Here is a 20,338-nt window from a genome sequence, read left to right as displayed (position 1 = left end):
TCATTACAACTGCTAATATTACAATTAAAATAACTAAGCCATGCATAAGCAAATCTTTCAACTATCCCATAATTCCAAAACTTGTTAGCCGTCCACTTAACCCTGTGTCAGTTATCGTGAGCCTTTTACTGTGAATCATATTGATATCGGGTGTTAGTAACGTAAGTTGTCCGAGGCTACATGGCCTCCCGTTAAGTTTCGCATCCCCAGAGGTAAAGCAGCTGGAATAGAAAAAAGAGTGTGATATTCTGGAATAGATATAGTTACACCAAGCTGTAGCATTTCTATATACAGGCAAAATAGCATTTACATTCTGACCCTTTCGAGTGGTGTTATAGGTGTAATTAAACATCACACAGGGATTCATGATGACTGATCTTAACAACTCTAACTCTGGAGGTTCTTGCATTTCTTGAGGCAGGTGTGCATACAGCAGGAAAAGTAAACATGGTATCTCCTTGCTGTAGAGCTTTTCTCGACAGCGTTGCATCAAACTGTGTATTTTTTCCCAAATCATTAAGTAAATCGTCACGGATAGGTACAGAGTTAGAGGGATTAGCAGGAAAAGGAGATACAGGTAGTGTAGTAAAGTCAGGTTCTGTTTTAAGTTCTGCAAACCCTGGAGAGGGAGTACCAGGCGATTGGGGTGGGGGGGTGGGGGACGGCGGCGGCACGGCAGCGGTCCCGGCCGCGCAGAGGCCGTGGGAGGCAGCGGCGGGACGGCCGCGGCAGGCAGCGGTGGAGGTAATGAGGGATATAAATCCGGCTCTTTTTCAGAGTCCACCCTGCCTGATGCAAAAGAATTATTATTGGAATCAGAATCCTGCTCGTTAGCGGCCTGCTTACAGACTGCCTCCTCAAAAGCAGTATCAGGTTGTATTGATATGATTTTCTCTGCTGGCTGTAAATGCACCAGCGCAGTATAAATAAATTTCCATGTCAACAACAAGGTTTTAGCAAGCATTCGCGAGTCATGTGGAGTTAAGGTTGACCCAGAAAATGTATGGGACAAAACTGCCTGTGTAAAAAGGCGATTTTAAACCATACTGAGCAATTGTAACCTTTTTTTATGATTTTCCAATCAAATGGAACCCATTGATTAGGTCCACCCCCAGCTCCAGCAATAACCAGAAACGCTGTGGGAGCTGCTATGATTTCTCCCTCAATTAAGGGATCGTGAATAATTCCTCGCTATCTATTCCGGGGGTCCATTGTTTCTGGAAAGGTGGGGATCGGTTCCCTGGGACAAGGAAGGGGCAGAGGTAGGAGGAAGGGGTGGGGGGGGGAAAGGGGTGCATCAAAGGATACGGCTGGCGGTTTTTCTCGCTTCACAGCAGCTTCCAGTTGTGCCAGCTTTTCTATTACTGACTGCAACTGCTGCGAAGTGAGCTCCGGCCCCTCTTCCTGATTCTGTAGGGTTTCCTTTAAACGTACGGTTAGGGAGGTTTGGGAACTGTCAGATGGCTGATTAATATCGGCAGTCCCAGGGAGTGGAGCAGAAGTCAAGGGCACAGGAGCAGGCAGACAAGCTCTGGGAAAGCCAAAAGTCTCTCTCGCTGTATTATGTTTTTCTCCCTGCGTTTCCCCTTCACATGCGGTTGGAGAGAGAGCAGCAAAAGCAGACGCAGACGCTTTACGATCTGCTTTCATTTCTTGCAGAGTTGTCTTAATTTATTTCCATAAAGTTGCAAGACTTTTAACTTCTTTAGACCTGTCACTAATTTCATCCCATAGGGAGGTTCCGATAGCTTCCCAGGTACTAAGCTCAAAAGCTGTACCCACACTAATTAAAAGGTTTCTGTCCTTGCTTCATTGTAAAAGCCGCTTTAAACAAGCTTCATCATATTTTATGCCTCTCTTAGAGAGAATATGTTGAAGGAGATTTAGGACCACTTCTTGCTCTTTGTCCAACCCCATCTCCTTCTCCGACCGCTCACCTGATTAGGGCGAGATTCCCTTTTTCTATTCACTTGCGCGCGCTTCCTTGTCTTCCCCAGCTCAGCTAGTCATCCTGCCGGGGCAGCAGGAATAATTTCGGCCGGCCTCTCCGCTCCCTCTCTCCGTCGGCTCCCGTCGAAAAATTCAACACCGATCCGAGGGTCCCTTGTTCGGGCACCAATTGCAGAGACTCAGGACATCACACACAGACCAATGTGATCAGTTGAAGCCTGTCAAAATTTGACCAGAATATATATTCTCCAATAACGCCTGACTAAACAGAGCAGACAGTCCATTAGCCATTACTGTTTTCTGTACTTCTTTTATTAAATCCCAATTGAAACGTTGCCACACGTTTGGGGCATTCTGCCTGACTGTAACTGGAAAAGCCACAGGATTTAGACCTTCAGTTAACATTTTATGATTTATGTCCTTCCATCACTTTTTTATAGCTTCTCCTGGGGATGTATCTGCCTCATAGGGAGGTGCAGAGGGGATAGGTCTCTGCTCGAGAGACAGGTTACTTAAAAGTTGATTGTTGCCTTCATTAATGACATCTCCCTCGGTGTTTAATTGCTCATCACTGTCCGAATTATTTACCACCTCGCCACACACACTTTTCTCTTTTTCCGGGGTATTTTCAATTGAAATTTTTACAGCAGCAGCCACCTCCTTTTCTGCCTTAAGGGCTTTCAACGTTTCCAGCACCAATCTCCACGTAGCGGAGATTTTCTGAGCCTTCACGTCCCCATGCGATACAAAGTCCCAAATTACTTTTCCCATTTCTTCCCAATTTTTAATTTCAAAGACTTCTATATTCGAAGTGGGGGCACCATGGTCCTTAAGCCATTTCAGCATCATACGTAAAGTATTTGAATCATATTTAACTCCTCTCATGGAGAGGATATGCGAAAGCATTTTTACAATTGCCCCTTCTTCCACAGACATCTGGGCACCCATTTTAATCTTTCTAGCCGCTCACCTTACTTCCACACGAGCAGGTGATTGATCTCCCGGGAGAAAGTTGTCCACTCAGTCCAGCTGGCTAGACGACCGTTCGGCTAGAGTCTCCTCCGGACGCACTTCCAGCAATTCCAGCGTTTTCTCGGCCCGCTATCACGTCGGGGTCACCATTTGAGGAGATTGAAATAGACGGACGCCTGTAATCTTGAGAGCAGACAACAGACGACCCTTTATTGCTAAAACACACACATACTTATAGTCACATATTCTGCAAAGTCACTGTACACGCGCACAAGCATAAAATATGATTGGTTATATCAACACTGTACACGCGCATAAACATAAGATATAATTGGTTATACTAACTCTGTACACGCACATAAACATAGGACATAATTGGTTATACCAATTAAAACACGCGAAACTTGTCTCAGTCTAATTGGTCAAGATAAACTGCCGAATTGAGGTTCTTTGTGCCAAGTTCCCTTTATCGTGGAATGTGCACCTGTGTTCTTCTAATTGGCATCTTTCTTTTTTAGTCATCTTGTTTATTCTGTTCAAGGTCTTCTAAAGGCCTCTGGAATGCTCTTGCGACCGATGTTAGCTAAATATGTGTCCACAGTTACTTATGTGAATACAAGCACTTGTGCTTTCATGCCATTATCAAAACTTCCCATTTCAAAAGCCACTGCTTAATGATCACTAATTTCAGCATTCATTTAGGGCCTAATAATGCAGATACTCTGAACTGTTCCTTAGGTGTGGAAAATAATGACAGCATATTGCTGCTTTTGTTATATTTTGATAACACACCAAGAAATAGTAAAAAATAAATTTTAATCAATGTTGGACATTGAAAAAAATAATATCTCTGCAAAAATTGTTTTATTAAATCAATTGATGCTGTTTTACTGCTGAAATAGAAATTTAGATATTTAATGCTTGTGCTGGTTTTGGCTGGGTGTGATGGGTTGACCCTGGCTGGTTGCCAGGTGCCCACCAAAGCCGTTCTATCACTCCCCCTCCTCAGCTGGACAGGGGAGAGAAAATATAACAAAGAGCTTGTGGGTCGAGATAAGGACAGGAGAGAGATCACTCACCACTTACCGTCACGGGCAAAACAGACTCGAACTTGGGGAAAATTAACTCACTTTATTACAAATCAACCAGGGTAGGGTAATGAGAAAGAAAACCGAATCTCAGAACACCTTCCCTCCACCCCTCCCTTCTTCCCGGGCACAACTTCACTCCCGGCTTCTCTACCAACCCCCCCCAGCGGCACAGGGGGATGGGGAATGGGGTTTACGGTCAGTTCATCACACGTTGTTTTCTGCCGCTTCATCCTCCTCAGGGGCAGGACTCATCACACTCTTCCCTGCTCCAGCGTGGGGTCCCACCCACGGGAGACAGTCCTCCACGAACTTCTCCAACGTGGGTCCTTCCCACGGGCTGCAGTTCTTCACAAACTGCTCCAGCATGGGTCCTTTCCACGGCATGCAGTCCTTCAGGAGCACACTGCTCCAGTGTGGGTCCCCCACGGGGTCACAAGTCCTGCCAGAAAACCTGCTCCGTGGGCTCCTCTCTCCACAGATCCACAGGTCCTGCCAGGAGCCTGCTCCAGCGCAGGGTTCCCACGGGGTCACAGCCTCCTTCGGGAACCCACCTGCTCCTGGCGTGGGGTCCTCCACGGGCTGCAGGTGGATATCTGCTCCACCGTGGACCTCCATGGACTGCAGGGGGACAGCCTGCCTCACCATGGTCTTAACCACGGGCCGCAGGGGAATCTCTGCTCCGGCGCCTGGAGCATCTCCTCCCCCTCCTTCTTCACTGACCTTGGTGTCCGCAGGGTTGTTTCTCTTACATGTTCTCACTCCTCTCTCCGGCTGCTGAATACCGCCTATCCCAACTTTTTCCTTCTTAAAAATGTTATCACAGAGGCGTTACCACTATCACTGATTGGCTCAGCCTTGGCCGGCGGTGGGTCCGTCTTAGAGCCGGCTGGTATTGGCTCTCTCTCGAACACAGGGGAAGCTTCCAGCAACTTCTTACAGAAGCCACCCCTGTAACCCCCCCCGCTACCAAAACCTTGCCACACAAAACCAATACAGTGGGATAGAGTTAATTTTCTTCATAGTAGCTAGTATGGGGCTATGTTTTGGATTTGTGCTGGAAACAGTGTTGATAATGCCGAGATGTTTTTGCTACTGCTGAGCAGTGCTTACCCAGAGTCAAGGCCTTTTCTGCTTGTCACCCTACCCCACCAGTGAGTAGGCTGGGGGTGCACAAGTTGGGATACAGCTGGGACAGATGACCCCAACTGACCTGAGGGATATTCCAGACCATATGACGTCATGCTCAGTATATAAAGCTGGGGGAAGAAGAAGGAAGGGGGGGGGGACGGGACACGTTTGGAGTGATGATGTTTGTCTTCCCAAGTAACCATTATGCGTGATGGAGCCCTGCTTTCCTGGAGATGGCTGAACACCTGCCTGCCGATGGGAAGTGGTGAATGAATTCCTTGTTTTGCTTTGCTTGCGTGCGCAGCTTTTGCTTGACCTATTAAACTGTCTTTATCTCAGCCCACGAGTTTTCTCACTTTTACCCTTCTGATTCTCTCCTCCATCCCACTGTGAGGGAGATGAGTGAGCAGCTGCGTGGTGCTTAGTTGCTGGCTGGGGTTAAACCACGACAATGCTTTAAAACCCAAGTACTCTCCTTACAATGTAATGGCCTTTTCCTAATAATTTCTTCATATGGTATAGCCTTAGTTCAAGAGGCTATGTAAATAAGATTGCAGACAGACTTCAGTGAGCTCAAGGGGTTGATGGTAATAGTCTTCCAGTAGAGGGGGTGTGGTGGACATCCTCTGGGTTATGGGTCGGAAACATCTCAAATTACTCAACCGTATTTGTCAGTTTAACACCAGCAGGCTGCTCCATCAGCTAGCTGCCCTGACACCTTGCTTTGTTATGTTTCTGTGGAGCTTTTACTTTCTCCCCTTATTTAGCAGTCAAGGAGGCTGTTACTGAAACAGGCAAGAGAGCTTTCTTACCCTGCTTCTCCAATACTATGATCAGTGCCATTAATTCAATATATTAACTGTTATGGAAATTACACATACCAGCCACCATAACAGGGTTTGACTCTAGGTTTCCATTGAATCAATAAACTGAAAGGAGATTCTTCTATAAAGTCCTTTTTATTAATAGCGCTACAGCTCGAGCTGGGTGCCTCTGAAGAGGGACCTCAAACAAAGAAATCCCTGGGCAATTATACCCTTACAATCTAAATTCCCCACCCCTCATGCGACAGTTCGGACTAGTAGTAATGTTAGGGTCTGGGGTATTCCCGTTCTTCATTGGGTCCTTTCATTGTCTCTAGGCAGGCCGTTTCTTTTCTTATCTCTAAGGTTGCAGCTTCTGTTAATGAATGTAGCTTCCTTATCTTCTGGCTTGAACCGGCTCTGGGCCCTTCTTTTACTTGACTAGGTAAAAGTTCAACATATCTAGGTGAAAGTTCACAGCTCGCAGCCTAAGGCTTCAGCAAATTTAGCTACTAATGCTAAGCAAGTTACGCTAAACAAGTTCTATATAGGTAGTATACCAAATCGCACAACATAATCAGGGTAAATTCAATTTGGTGTCACTTCAGCTGCAGGAGACATTGCAGTATATCCCTTATAGAGATTAGTATTTAGGTTCTGATCACTTATAACCATGCTAATATTTCAGATACTAATATGGCACTGAGATAGCAATACTAAAAAGTAAGTATGCTAATATTAAAATACTGGTTCTTGAAGTCCCGTTTATTTCAACTTGTGTGTTTTCTGAAATTTGTTTGAGGGGAAGTGAATGTCAAGTACCACGCTTCATTTTCAAATGTTTGCATGTTGTTGTTGATACAGTTCTGCTTTGTTGGAAATCGATTTTAAAAGGTTTCACCTGTATCTTAGCTGCAGGAAGCAGAAGTTCCCATCTCAAACCCACCATTTTTTTCTGATATTTGTTACTAGAAACTCTGCTTGAAATTCCTTTCTAAAAAAATAAGAAACCCTTCCTGACACATTGTCACAGTTGAATTCTGATTTATGTGAGTTGATACAACTACAGTTGGTTTCTTCTATTAGAATACATTATTAGATAAACAAAACTGTTGTATAGACACTATAAGAGCTGCATAGAGATGTTGCAGCTTGTTTGGGCTTTGGAAGCCTTTTTTTTTTTTCTCCCCTGCACATGGAGCCTCGCACAGTGTGGCTCCAGTTGCCTGTCTAGGGCCTCTACTGCCTACCACAATACGAGTAACTGTTCCTGTTGTTTTGCATATTTGTGGCTCAGTCTGTGGTAAAAGAAAATTAAGAATATTTGGCAATAATTACAAGGAACAAGAATATGTAAACTAAGTCAGCACTAAATATTTCTGTTGGTATGTTGACAATAGCAAGTATTGATGGATATAATTTTGGATGTAAAAACTAAATGTCTGTTTTGACAAGTCAAACAGGAGTAGACTTTTGGATTAAATGCTATCAAAGACTAAAATTTTTATGAAAATGGTAATCTGTGGACCAAAATAACCTGCAAACTGCTGTCTTCTCCTAAGAGGCATTAATAGGATCACAAATATGTTTTTATATTGTACTTGCTATTTTGAAAAGTGATTGGAGTATACTACTAAATTAAAATCTTTTCTTTCTCAGTCTTTCTGTGGGTCTGTGTTTCTGCCTTGACAGTTGGTGTAATTACCGTCAGTGATGATTGGTCTTTCCAAGAAACTGCATCTTCCTCAGTTATTTTGTCAAAGGCTTGTAGTCACCTTAAAACTTGCAATTCTATATTGCATCATATTCTTATGCCTCCTTGCTGCATGGTTGCTTCAGAAATAAAAATGGAATTAGTTTAATTAAAAGGCTTCCTTCTTTGTAGGCATTATTAGGTATTGTTAATAAGCAGCTGAAGTCTGCTGGAACATGCTGGATTTTGAACAAAGACCATCATAGAAAAACATCATGTCTCACATAATACTTATTACTACTCTAATCACATTAGTGTGCTAGTCTTCTATGTTTAATTTAAAAAACAAAATTAATTTAAGAAACAAATTCTGCATCCTAAGTGTTTACCAATAAGAGTATGATGAAACATACAGCTTTAACATTGAATTACAAATGTAACCTAAAATTTCTTAGTTACTTTTGCTGGTTTGGCTATGTTTTTGAACACTTGCTTCATGTGCTTTGGTCTTTGCCTTAAGTTCGTATAATTCTTCCCCAGACATCCCATGCTGTTAAATGTATGGGTAGAATGGTAGCTTCCAAGCAGGTCACTCACCCCTAAAGAAAACACTTTCAGATCACATCATATAACCTGTATTATAAGAACAGCTGCGGGCAAGATTCTAAAAATTAGTATCCTGATCTTTTTACATGTTGTTTTTTGATGTTTTGGGTGGTGCTTTTTTTTTTTTAGATGAGAGACATTGTGTTGTCATTATAATATTAATACATTGGTGTCTCTTTTTTTTCTTAATAGATCAAAAAATATTTTGAACTTGAGCCACTTGGACATGGAAAGCGCTGGATTCTTAAACCCTGCTCCTTGGATGATATGGAGGCAGTAAAAGACAGCTTCTCCATTCTTATAAATTTGTTAGAAGAGAGAGACTTCGAACCTTCAAGAATGTGAAACACAAGAGAAGAGTGGTTCTCCAGGCATCACTGTACCTGCTCATTCTGCTCACAGCTTAATTATGGTGTGGTATTAAGACTGTGCCGTGATATGTTGTTCATACACAGTGCAGAATGTCCTTTTGTTAAAATAAATATTCTGTGAATCAGGTACACAGCTATTTCCAGTAAAGTTGTCTACACTACTGAAATAGGGAGTTCCTCTTGGTTTACCACTAGTTCTGCACACTACATGTTGCTTTCTTGTGTTACCATCATCCTTGATAGGAAATTTTGCACGCACAAAAATAACATAGTCTGCAAAGGAGGAATTCTAACTGATACCTTGTTTTTTAAAAAATAACTAATGTCTTAAGGATTTGTGAGACTAATTTGTATTAGCTTGTTTACTGACCCTGCAGTCTGGAAAGCACAGCCACTGAGAACCTTAATAGGATACCTTAAAGGCAAGGAGTTTCATGTTAATGCAAAGGTTAGTCTGAAGTTTTACTAAATGAAAACACAATTGATGTGTTAGTTGATTCCTCTTCTAAAGTCACTGCATAACCTTGTCAAAGGCAGAACCGTTATTTTGCTGGAATTTTCCTGAAAGGGAAATTAGCACACAGATGTGTGTGGGTAACAGTATTTGTGAATAGGTGACATAAGCAGGTGGTCTAAGTAACAATATTTTTAGAAAATGCACAAAAATTGCATAAAGTAATAATTTTCATTGAAAGTAGTTTTCCATAATAGAAGCAAAGCAAATATCTGTTAATTCAGCTGTGGAGGCTTTATTACTAGTTAGAAGTGTGACTGATATTAAATAAGGATTGCCTCCTGTATCACTCACTGACAGAATACTACTGTTATTGCAACAGTGCCAAGGCATCTATACCATAATTAAGGGCCTTCCAGTGTTTGTACTATAAGCTTCTCTTTTCAAGGGATTATAACTTGTTCTTTCAAACTTCCTCTAAGCTAAATGTTATAAAGACAAAAATGTATTCATTGGAAACAACATTTGTAATACATTTGGAAAAATCCCATTTGGTTCCAGTAACACAGTGCATATTTCCTCTTTCCAAGTTTTCCGCATTGTAGGTTTGCAGGTTTTTGACTGCCTTTTGTTGATTTTTAAAACCTTATAAACCAATTTTGTCTGTTAAAGAAACATGCCAGGTCACTGGTTCACCATTAAGTAAGTCAGTCACAACAGGATATGTGCAGATCAGTAACTGGAGTGGTGCACACCTTGAATGTCGTGCCTTGTGCATTCAGCTACCCTTGTGCATGAGTGTCTGCAAACACAAACTGTAGTGATGTGTCAGTGGTTCCTCATCAATTCTGCTTGTATTTTGAAACTTGTAACTCCTTTTTCAGGGCTTTAAGCAACATATCTTTCCACTCTGAGCATTTATTTTTTAAGTTTAAAGTTTATTGTAGTTTCTCTCTAGTTTATTTGGGAATAAGAATATAGAAAGGATCAGCTTTTAAAGGCTTATAAAAGCCATTTCTCTATTACTTGCAATTGTACTCTTTGTTAAACAAAATATTTTTATAAGGTTTTTTTTTGTTTACTTTTCAGTTTCCACGGATTGGAAAACTGGTAAGCTCCTTGTTTAATTTTGTGATAGAATAGGCAGAAAGCCTGAAGGCCATCTCTTCTTGCTTTGTTTTTCTTCTCTTTCCTGCCAGGTCAGTCGCCTCACTCCTCATACTCTTGGAAATACCCAAGAACTGGAACTGTTCATTTTAAAATACAGAGAGGAGCCCTATGTTGGTTCCAGTTCTCTCTGCACAGTTTAGATGGGACCCAGCTGCCCATCAGTTTCTCTTGTATGGGTTAAGGAGGCTCCTTTCCCTGGATTTAAAGAGGAACTGGATCTGATTTACAGTTCCAAACTCTCTCTCTTAGCTAACATGAGCTTAGAGGTTACAGAGTCCCCAGATTTCCACAAGGTCCCTGGATTCCTGTCCTGTTTAGGGACAATGACAAATAAGAAGTGGTGGGGAGGAGTGAGAGAATTATTTCCCAGAGAAGGCAGGCAGTTTAGGGAGGTAAAAAGGGATTCAGAGCTTTTACTGCTTTTTCATTGAGCATTAGTTAGAAGATGAGAGATACATTTTTTTCACTGTTTTTCCCCTTCTTTCCCATATGTTATAGACCAAAAGGTACAACAAGTGAAAATAAGCCCAACTGTATTGCATTCTTGGAACTATACTTGTACCATCAGTAAGTCTGGTCCAAAGACGTTAGAGTTTCTGAGTTATATTTTTGGTCATGATTTCCCAACTATGCACTGTTGGAAGGTGCTACATGACTAACATACAAAAGGCCCAACTAGTCAATGAGAATATGGCTTTGGCATGCATCAATGTCCACTTAGACTAGGACCTTTTGATGCTTAATGCTTTTTCTTTAGGAAAATGCCAACTGCACAGGAGCAGTGATTATTTTTTTTCCAAAATGATTTTGAATATGCTTTTTCTTACTAATATAGTGATCATTCCTCACCACAGGTTGAAACAATACCTCATAGCTGCTTAAGGCTAAGACCAATGCTTAACTTTACTTTGAATGTAGTTCTTCTGTGGTTTTCTGTTGTGGATGGACTTAATGGATGTGTACCTTTTTAACATGTATAAACACCTTCACTTTTTTATGGAGGGATTAAAAATGTTCATAGCAGCTCATGTCACACTTCCTTGTCTAAATGTTCTTGAATGTTCTGGCTATGGTAGAATATGTAAGCACCATGCAGTTTTTATTCAGATGACCAATTTCAATTGCTTCTTTTTTTAAAAACTTTTCACATGTGTTTATCATTTAGAAGAAATAAACTTGGGCAGTAGGCTCTACTTTATATGCAAGTTCATTAAGGAGTGAACATTGTCTTTTTAGAAAAGATATTGTGTTTTAATGTTCTTTAGACATTCATTAAATTACTTTGTGTGTGTATGTGTATGTGCCCACATTGGGGGGCTTCTCAGACCTGTGGCTGTCTGCGGTGTCTCAGCTGTCAGAATGAAAACATTATCAATCAGTATCCAACAACAGCTGGTTTTGACAAGCTTCTGTCTGCTGCCTAATGCTTTACAACTTGTCAATAAGACTTCTTTTTCTACCCACTCTGAGCTGGTAATCTTACTGCTTCCATGTTGTGTCCTGTACTTGTACTTCTAGCATTTGTATGGATAAAAGTTAAATCTTAGTGGGGTTTTTATATTCTTTCTTGCTGTATAATGCTCCATATGTATCTTAGCTTGCCTCTTCAAATGCGCTATACAAAAATCTGTGATTTATTATTTTAGTTAACTTCTTGCATTTCATTATATTTATAGAAGTTGCAGATTTTTGTACCATATTAGTTAATACAGTTGCCTTTTTGTAATGGCAATTAATTTATATTACAAAAGTTTGTATCTTTACTGTAGTTAAAAGTATTAGTTAACTGCCATATTATCTTGACTTTATACTAAAAATACAGTGTCTATACACAGAAGCTGGCCCATTCAAGTGGACAACTGCTGACATGAGGAACTTGTACTGTTTGTGATTTATACATGATTTCCACTATCAAAAAAAAAAAAAAAAAGAAAAGAAAAGAAACACTGTGTAGACTTGAGTTGCTAAGTTTGGATTTCTTGAGTAGTGGCCAGTTTGGGAGCATGGCGTATTACCTTGATATGGAATCTTCAAAATAAATTATTTACTCCTAGATAAAAACAAATATTACTGTATAAGCATTGCTAAATTATACATAGCTACACATTTGCATATATATATATAAAAAAATAGAAACTTCAAAAAATTGGCTGATTTATTTCCACAGCAAGGTGTTGTTACTCCAGAAACATATCTGAAAGATATTGCAGGTTTATTGCTGGAACAGAGGTTGGAATAATCTTTATACAATTATTCCATAATGTTAAACTGGGGGACATGTTTATATGACTAGAAATTATTTTTTAATGAAATGACACAGCAAAGTACATATACCAAAAAAATGCTACAGAAGTTGAGCAAAGGAAAATACTATGAGGAAAATAAAAGCTTGCTGAGACAACTTAATGTTATCCTATCAAACACTGTTTGAGTAGAAGAGATTCTCACAACACAAGTTGTAACAGCTGATGGAAGTACAGCACTGCTGAGCTGGACTGGAGTTGCTGATTCAGCTCCTGAGGTATGCTTTTTTCATTTTATTATTTTTAAAGCTGCCTCTTACCAAGACTGAGATGGAAATGAAAGATTTGTAAACTTGGAATATTTTCTTCATTCTTTTGTTTCATATAAATAGGAACTGAAAAAATCTGCTAATCATGCCTCATTTGATAGCTCTTGAAAGAATTTTCATTAGCCCTTTGACCTAATAGTTCAAACAAATAAAAACATCTGTTTGTGTCAGCTGTAGGGTTAGTCATCCAGGGCCTAGGTTAACATGGGGATGAGAGAGTGTCCCATATCCTATGTGAAAACAAAAAACATACCCTTTTCAGTATCTCTAGTTGAAAAGAACCCCTGAAATCAAGTAGGGCTGCTGAATTCTGTTAGGTGAAGAGACTGAAAAAGATCATTACCCTTCTCAATCCTCAGCCCTCATGGGTGAACTGACTAACTTAATTGTGTGGGTTGGACTGAAGATCAGGTCTAATTTAACTAGTTATGAGACATTTATGCTTAATACTAGCTGCTTATATTTTAGCTTTTATCACATCTATATTTAGAGAAGCAGAAGTATGCTGTATAGTACTTGTTCATTCACCAGATTTCATAGGAAAATGTAATATGTGGTATTCTGGTGGGTTTTGATGGAATATATTCAGGACAGCCTCATTTGTGGAGTGTATATTTGTGCATCAAGCATGTTGAGCACTTCCATTTATGATGTCTTAAATATGCCTTCATTTTTGAATCACTGAAACTGTCTAGAAAAGGCAGATGTTCAAATGTGAATATTGGTGCTAACAGTAGTCTGTGCAGCTCCAGTTTTCTATGGCAATAAGGTGGGGAGAACAGAAGGGACAGATTTTAATCATCTGGTTGTCCAGTGTTTAGCAAAAGGTCCTGTGCTGGTTTAGGATAATTATGGAAAATTAAGAATTGAGGGTATGAAGAGGAGGGATAACAGATAATCCATGCCCAGCCATACTGTTTTTATGGGAATGGAGGGACTCATTGCCTGAAAATAGCCTGGTTTTGGTAAGGAGCATATTTGTAATAAAAAGCTATTATATAGTGTAATTTCTAAGCACAGAAACATTTACTCTCATATGAAAAATCTATATCTATATTTGAGAACCTGCCCACATGCTAATAAGTAAGAGGCATGAAATGTAGCTTTCTGTTATGCTTGTGTGCAACATAAGGAAAGTGATTCACAAATAATTTTCTCAATTCTCTCTATTTGCTTGTGAGATAAAACTGACAAAAAAAATAAAACCAGAAATCACAGCACTTCTTTTTTACCTGTCACCTTGAAATAGTGAAATGCTGTTGTTCATTTTTATCATTATGCCATGTAACTATAATTTATTGCATTTCAGTGTGCATTGGAAAGTATTTGCATGTATTAAGTAAAACAAGACAAAAATAAATCCTTTTGTGGTTTGGCAGCTTTCATGTATGAAGAACTGCCCTCTTTCTAAGGAGACATTTACCATTGGAGTACAGAAGTCTCATATTATAGCTTTTTTATCAATTACCACTAACTGAAATGCTAAATCATGGAAATCCCAAACAAAAGATCTGGTACTGTCTAAATGCTATAAATATCTTGCATAGTCCCAAAGACAGTGTGGAGGAGAGAGCAAAATCATGACTTGCATATACATGTTTTGAAACCAAACCAAGTTTAATGGCCAATCACATGACAAAGTACTTGGTATTTTAACAATGTGATAGTGTTGGATTTGGAAGGTTGATAGATTTTTTCAGGATCAAAAGGGCATTTTGTAAAAAGTTTAATTTTACGGTAGGTTACATTTTGGGGCCTGTCAACTTTCACACAGTCCCTTTAAAGCAGCAATTCCTGCTGTGTGTTAAGGTTGACACTTTAAAAATTTCTTTTATAGAAATTAATACATTCTGCATTCTGTTAGCATATGCTAAAATAGCATTTCCTTTCCTGTGTCACCTTATCTCATTTACCTGAAAGCACATACCCATTTTCCACTAATGCACATCTTGCTATTTTTTGAAACAAAAGCTTCATGTGCATCTCATAGCAGGCTTTGTGTACTACCATGTTTAATAGCATATCCTCAGAGAAGGTTATGCCCCCAAATTACAAGTAAATTCCATTTTTTTTAACTTTTACATAGTGTTATTGTATACCTTTCAAAGACCACATTTCTGCCAGTATCAGAATTATGTATTTTTAATGCTTGTAACAACAAATGTCTATTAGCAAAACTATATCAGAATTATTTTATTATAGCGTCCCTATGTATGGTGTCTTTGTAAGATGTAGAGATTCAAGATGTGAGTGGGATTGTACCATTTAAAATTAACACCAATTAAACTGCAGTATCTGGGAAATTGCTTTTTTTAACAGTGGAATGAACGATGCATTCTCATCATTGCCTCAATATTTACCTTGCTACAGAGAAAGAAATGAGCACTCATTGTCAATAATATAAATTATAACAGCCTTAGTCCATCTTTACTAAATTGCTTTGTTTGCCAATGAGATAGTTGCAATCCTTACTGCTTTACACGTGTCAGTTAAAGTTGAAAGCTTTCCTTCAAGTATCTGAAACTAAGGTTAATTAAAAAAAAAAAAGCTAATTGCCTTTCCTAAAAATATTTTTGTATATGATTTGCAGGAGTGTGACTGATGCAGACAGTTCACTGTTTACCTTTAAAATATAGAGCATGACCTTTTGGTTGCATTAAATACAGTACTGCAAGTCTGGTAAAGTCATCACATATACTAAAGGTATTGAGACCATTTACCTCGCATTCCTCCCTATTGGCTTCCACAATTAACATGATCCACTGCTGAAAAAATAATTTTAGTTGTTAGTGATAAATGGGGTGCAATTGTCAATCAATCACAGGAGTTGACAGTATTATTTTAAAAAGATATTGCAAACAAATGTTTACCCAAAGATAGCAGTATGTTGCTGAGATTTTGTTCCTCTGGGGTCCCTCATTTCATTCACATGGCAAGCTGACTTTAGTGCTCACTTTCAGACTAAAGAGCTTTTTTTTTTTCTTTTTTTTTTTTTTTTTTCTGTAGCATGAAGAGTACCAAACACTCAAGCATCAAAGTCTTTAGCAGAACCAGGAACATTCCTAGTAGCCCCAGCTCTGAGATCTGAGACAGAACTTTAGCTTTTTGTTTTCTTTTTTTGGTCTGGTGTGTGGACCTGAGGTTTTGGTTCAGGCCTGTCTCCACTGAGAGGTGCCTGTAATATAGGAGTCTACTATTATGGGCTATATAAATATCTTGCCTATTTTTAGTGGTTCCTTCTGATCGCTGAAGAATTTTAATATCAAGGTCAAATGTTGTGTGATGTTTTCATATGTTGACATATTGGTGACCTGGACATTAAAGAAAATGCATACAGTGTTTGTAGAGAAAAAAAATCCCTTATTTGATTTTTCCTTTCTCAATGCTGAGTAGAAATCTTCCATAAAACTGCTTTGGGATGGTAAATCTTGTTGTTCTGATTGCTTGTGAGAGATTCAGTAGGCAGATTTGCCTTTAGGTTTGGGTCAAATCAAACGGAAGAGAAACTGTTTCCTTTTTTAAGTTTGGCATTTTATAATACCTGAATATTGGTGATTTGCCTGTTCTCAAGCAGTTCATCTATGAGAACCACTTCACATCTAACCTGATTGAGGCCTGAAGGAGGTGGTCTCTACTAATCAATGTTTTCAGTTACTGCTTTGATCCTTTAATTCCTGCCTGCATGTAAAAACCCTTGGTGTTCACACCTGTTTATACTATTCCCTTCTGTGTCATGCAAGTGTGCCCTCAGAGTGGTTGTTGAGGCAGGCATAGAGTTCACCTTGCACTCAAAAGGATCAGTTCTCTCCAGATGAGCCATAGTATTGTGGCTTCTCTCTACCTGAGTGTGCATGAAAACCCATTTCTCACCATCTTTCTGCATTTCTATATTTGCATATTTTGTTTTAGAATGCTGGTTCATGCAATAACTGATCTTTGATGATGGGTTTATCTTTTAGTAGAGCAGGAGGTATTACAGGAGGACTAGCTCTGAGGTTCAGTTTTATGACTAAAATTACAGGTTAAAATGCAAAAAATAACTAGAAAATGTAACTGTTAGTCAATGGGTTTGAGTATAAAAACCAAGATCAGGCATGCCCAGGTCCAGCTGACTGATGCTGAAAATGGATTCTCATTTGCTAATCTTGGAATTAAACCAGAAAAGTTGCCAAGAATAGAGACAGGCTAGTTTAGCAAGAGGGGCACAGAAGGTTGGTCCAGTGTAATTGGAAATATAGGCCATGTATTGGGTTTCAGTGGCAAGGTTTTGGTAGCAGGGGGACTACAAGGGTGGCTTCTGTGAGAAGATGCCAGAAGCTATGTCTGACAGAGCCAATCCCAGCCGGCTCCAAGATGGACCCACTGCTGGCCAAGGCCGAGCCCATTAGCGACAGTGGTAGCGCCTCTGTGATAACATATTTAAGAAGGGGAAAAAGTTACTGCAGGACAGCAATTGCAGCCAAAGAAAGGAGTGAGAATATGTGAGAGAAACAACCCTGCAGACACCAAGGTCAGTGAAGGACGAGGGAGAGGAGGTGCTCCAGGCGCCAGAGCAGAGATTCCCCTGCAGCCCGTGGTGAAGACCGTGGTGAGGCAGGCTGTGCCCCTGCAGCCCATGGAGGTCCACGGTGGAGCAGATATCCACCTGCAGCCGTGGAGGACCCCACGCCAGAGCAGTCCATCGAGAGAGAAGCCCACACTGGAGCAGTCTGTTCCTGAAAGACTGCACCCCATGGAAGGGACCCACGCTGGAGCAGTTCGTGAAGAACTGCAGCCCGTGGGAAGGACCCACGTTGGCGAAGTTCCTGGAGGACTGTCTCCCATGGGAGGGACCCCACGCTGGAGCAGGGGAAGAGTGTGATGAGTCCTTCCCCTGAGGAGGAAGGAGCGGCAGAGACAACGTGTGATGAACTGACCGCAACCCCCATTCCATGTCCCCCTGTGCCACTCAGGGGAAGGAGGTAGAGAAAATCGGGAGTGAAGTTGTGCCCGGGAAGAAGGGAGGGGTGGGGGGAAGGTGTTTTAAGATTTGGTTTTATTTCTCATTATACTACTCTGGTTTGATTGGTAGTAAATTCAATTTATTTTCCCCAAGTCAAGTCTGTTTTGCCCGTGACGGTAATTAGTGAGTCATCTTTCCCTGTCCTTATCTCGACCCATGAGCCTTTCGTTATATTTTCTCTCCCCTGTCCAGCCAAGGAGGGGAGTGATAGAGCAGCTTTGGTGGGCACCTGGCATCCAGCCAGGGTCAACCCACCACAGGCCCCTATTGCAAATGGCACTGAGACCTCCGGCTCTCTGATGGGAAGCAGAGATTACCATCTGCCTGAACCTATGACCTGTAGACCATAAGGTATTTAATACGTGCGCCACAGAGCCTGAGGAGAGATGCCAATTTGACGAGATATTGATAGTGGCTCTACCTTGCCAGGTCATACCGACCCATGTCTTCTTCCAAAGAACAGTTCAAATGCCCAGCAGCTGCTGTCCCGACAGAGTCCGCTGCTCACCAGCAGCATGGCTCTAGCGTGGGAGCCCCATGTAAGTTGTTACGAACTGCATGGGGTTCCAAGAGCCACAAGCCGTCCATGCCTGGCTTACTGAGATAAGCACTTTTCAAGACAATGAAAGAAATACTGAAATGTGAAAATCGGTAATGGTGGCATGCCTCCACACCTGTCATGCTGTGTTACAATTTCAGTCTTTGATTGTTGGTCCCATAAAGGTGTTGTTTTTTTCATGTTATTAGAGCAATTACAGTTATTATACTAAATTTGTCCTTTCTGAAGGGAGCAAGAACAAATGAGGGAGGATTTGCATACAAATTGAGCCTGGATCTGGGGGGAAATCACAGGAGACCTGTTCAGCAGACAGATGAGGCAATGAGGAGACATAAAGGAGCATGGGCAGGAGCCACCCTCCTTTGCAGCCCTTTGCTGGTGACCCTTTGAGGAATGTCTCCTAACTGTCTGGCAGATTCATTTGAACGAGATACAGTTTGGTGCACTGTCATCCCAGGCAGAGCAAAGCCCACTCCTTGGTTGGCTGGAGGAGACGTGAAAGGCCTCCCCTTCCCTGGGGCAAGGCCTTTCCTCCAGTGCACCACTCAGATCTCCCTACTGCTTCTTTCAGAGAAGTACCTCCATGTAACAGCAACTGTCCCCCCTGTGCTTTCGGGCGTACCAGCTTGCCTCAGTAATGGGAGCACCTGCATCTGAGCACGCCATGTTCCCCTTAGAGCTGGCAAGCCGGGCCTTGGGCAGCTGCAGCAGGGCTGCGCTGTGTGTCGCGTCCCAGGAAGGGCATCAGATTGCTGGTGCAGGTGTCTGTAGTTCAGAAGTGCAAGACGATGCAGATGATAGGTTTCAAAGCTGTTTTAACTGACAACGGAGTTGGCTTTTGGGCATGGGAAGCCATTTACAATGTGCCGGTTTCCCAGCGTGCTTACCCTTGTGTTTCTTTAACTGCCAAGGTTAACCTGCTCTTGCTGTCTGGGGACAGGGAGAGTGTGTTTCTTGCTCACAAAAATGCTATCAAAAACTTAGGAAACATTTTGATTTTTTCCCCGGGTCTGATTTTTATGCCCCAAGTCACTGCTATTCAGAGTGTGCTCCCATGAAGATCAATGGAGTGAAGGAAACATGAGTGCATGGCCCTCTCCAGGGACTTGAGCTCAGAACTGTGCCACATGCATTGTCACCTACAGCCTTACGATTCCTGGAAAGTCCCTGCTCACCAGCATCCTGAAGCAATACATTGTTTTGACTTCAAAAATGAGCATTGGTAAGGGGGGGGGGGGGGGGAGCACAGATGTGAACAATGAATTCTTAAATATTAGTCCTATCTCTGGCCCTTGCTTCCTCAATTCTTTGAGCCTCTCCATGGATATGATACTGTTTTGCTGTTGCTTTGAACATAGATATGGGGCTTTGGGGGTGCATTAACTTTTGTGAAATGCTCAAATACACCAGAATGTGGGATTTTCTGATAGCTATGGGGCTCATGCCTTTACTGGCATGTAAAGATATAGCCTTGTGGTGGGTTGACCCTGGCTGGGTGCCAGGTGCCCACCAAAGCCGCTCTATCACTCCCCCTTCTCAGCTGGACAGGGGGGAGAAAATATAACAAAAGGCTCGTGGGTCAAGATAAGGACAGTTTAATAAAGTGAAAGCAAAGGTCGCGCGCGAAAGCAAAGAAAAACAAATGATATTATTCTCTACTTCCCATCAGCAGGCGATGTCTGGCCACTTCCTGGGAAGCAGGGCTTCAGTATGCGTGGTGGTTGCTCCGGAAGACAAAAATGCCTCCCCTTCCGTCTCCCTTTACTTAGCTTTTATATCTGAGCTGACGTCATATGGTATGGAATATCTGTTTGGTTAGTTTAGCTCAGCTGTCCTGGTTATGTCCCCTCCCAAGATCTTGCCCTGCCCCAGCCTGCCATTGAGGGAGGGGGCAAAAATGTTGGGGAGACAGCCTTGATGCTGTGCCAGCGCTGCTCAGCCAAAAAGGACTGTTGTAGGGGTGGAGA

The 20,338-nt window shown here is 41.4% G+C and overlaps 1 protein-coding gene across 1 annotated transcript in view; it reads left to right on the top strand.

Annotated features, from left to right (window-relative positions):
• LOC121232410 (ADP-ribosylation factor-like protein 15) overlaps positions 1-12,517 on the top strand; it is a 272,332-nt gene extending 259,815 nt beyond the window's left edge. The window contains exon 5 of the mRNA XM_041121602.1: positions 8,436-12,517. Within this exon, the coding sequence (XP_040977536.1) occupies positions 8,436-8,588 (153 nt within the window). The 3' untranslated portion in view covers positions 8,589-12,517. The remainder of the gene's footprint in view (positions 1-8,435) is intronic.
• Positions 12,518-20,338: the final 7,821 nt, after the last annotated feature.

This window comes from Aquila chrysaetos (assembly GCF_900496995.4).
Source record: "Aquila chrysaetos chrysaetos chromosome W unlocalized genomic scaffold, bAquChr1.4 W_unloc_3, whole genome shotgun sequence".
NCBI classification, from domain to species: domain Eukaryota; kingdom Metazoa; phylum Chordata; class Aves; order Accipitriformes; family Accipitridae; genus Aquila; species Aquila chrysaetos.
The sequence above is the reverse complement of the archived record's forward strand: the minus strand, read 5'-3'. Positions and strand labels throughout refer to the sequence as shown.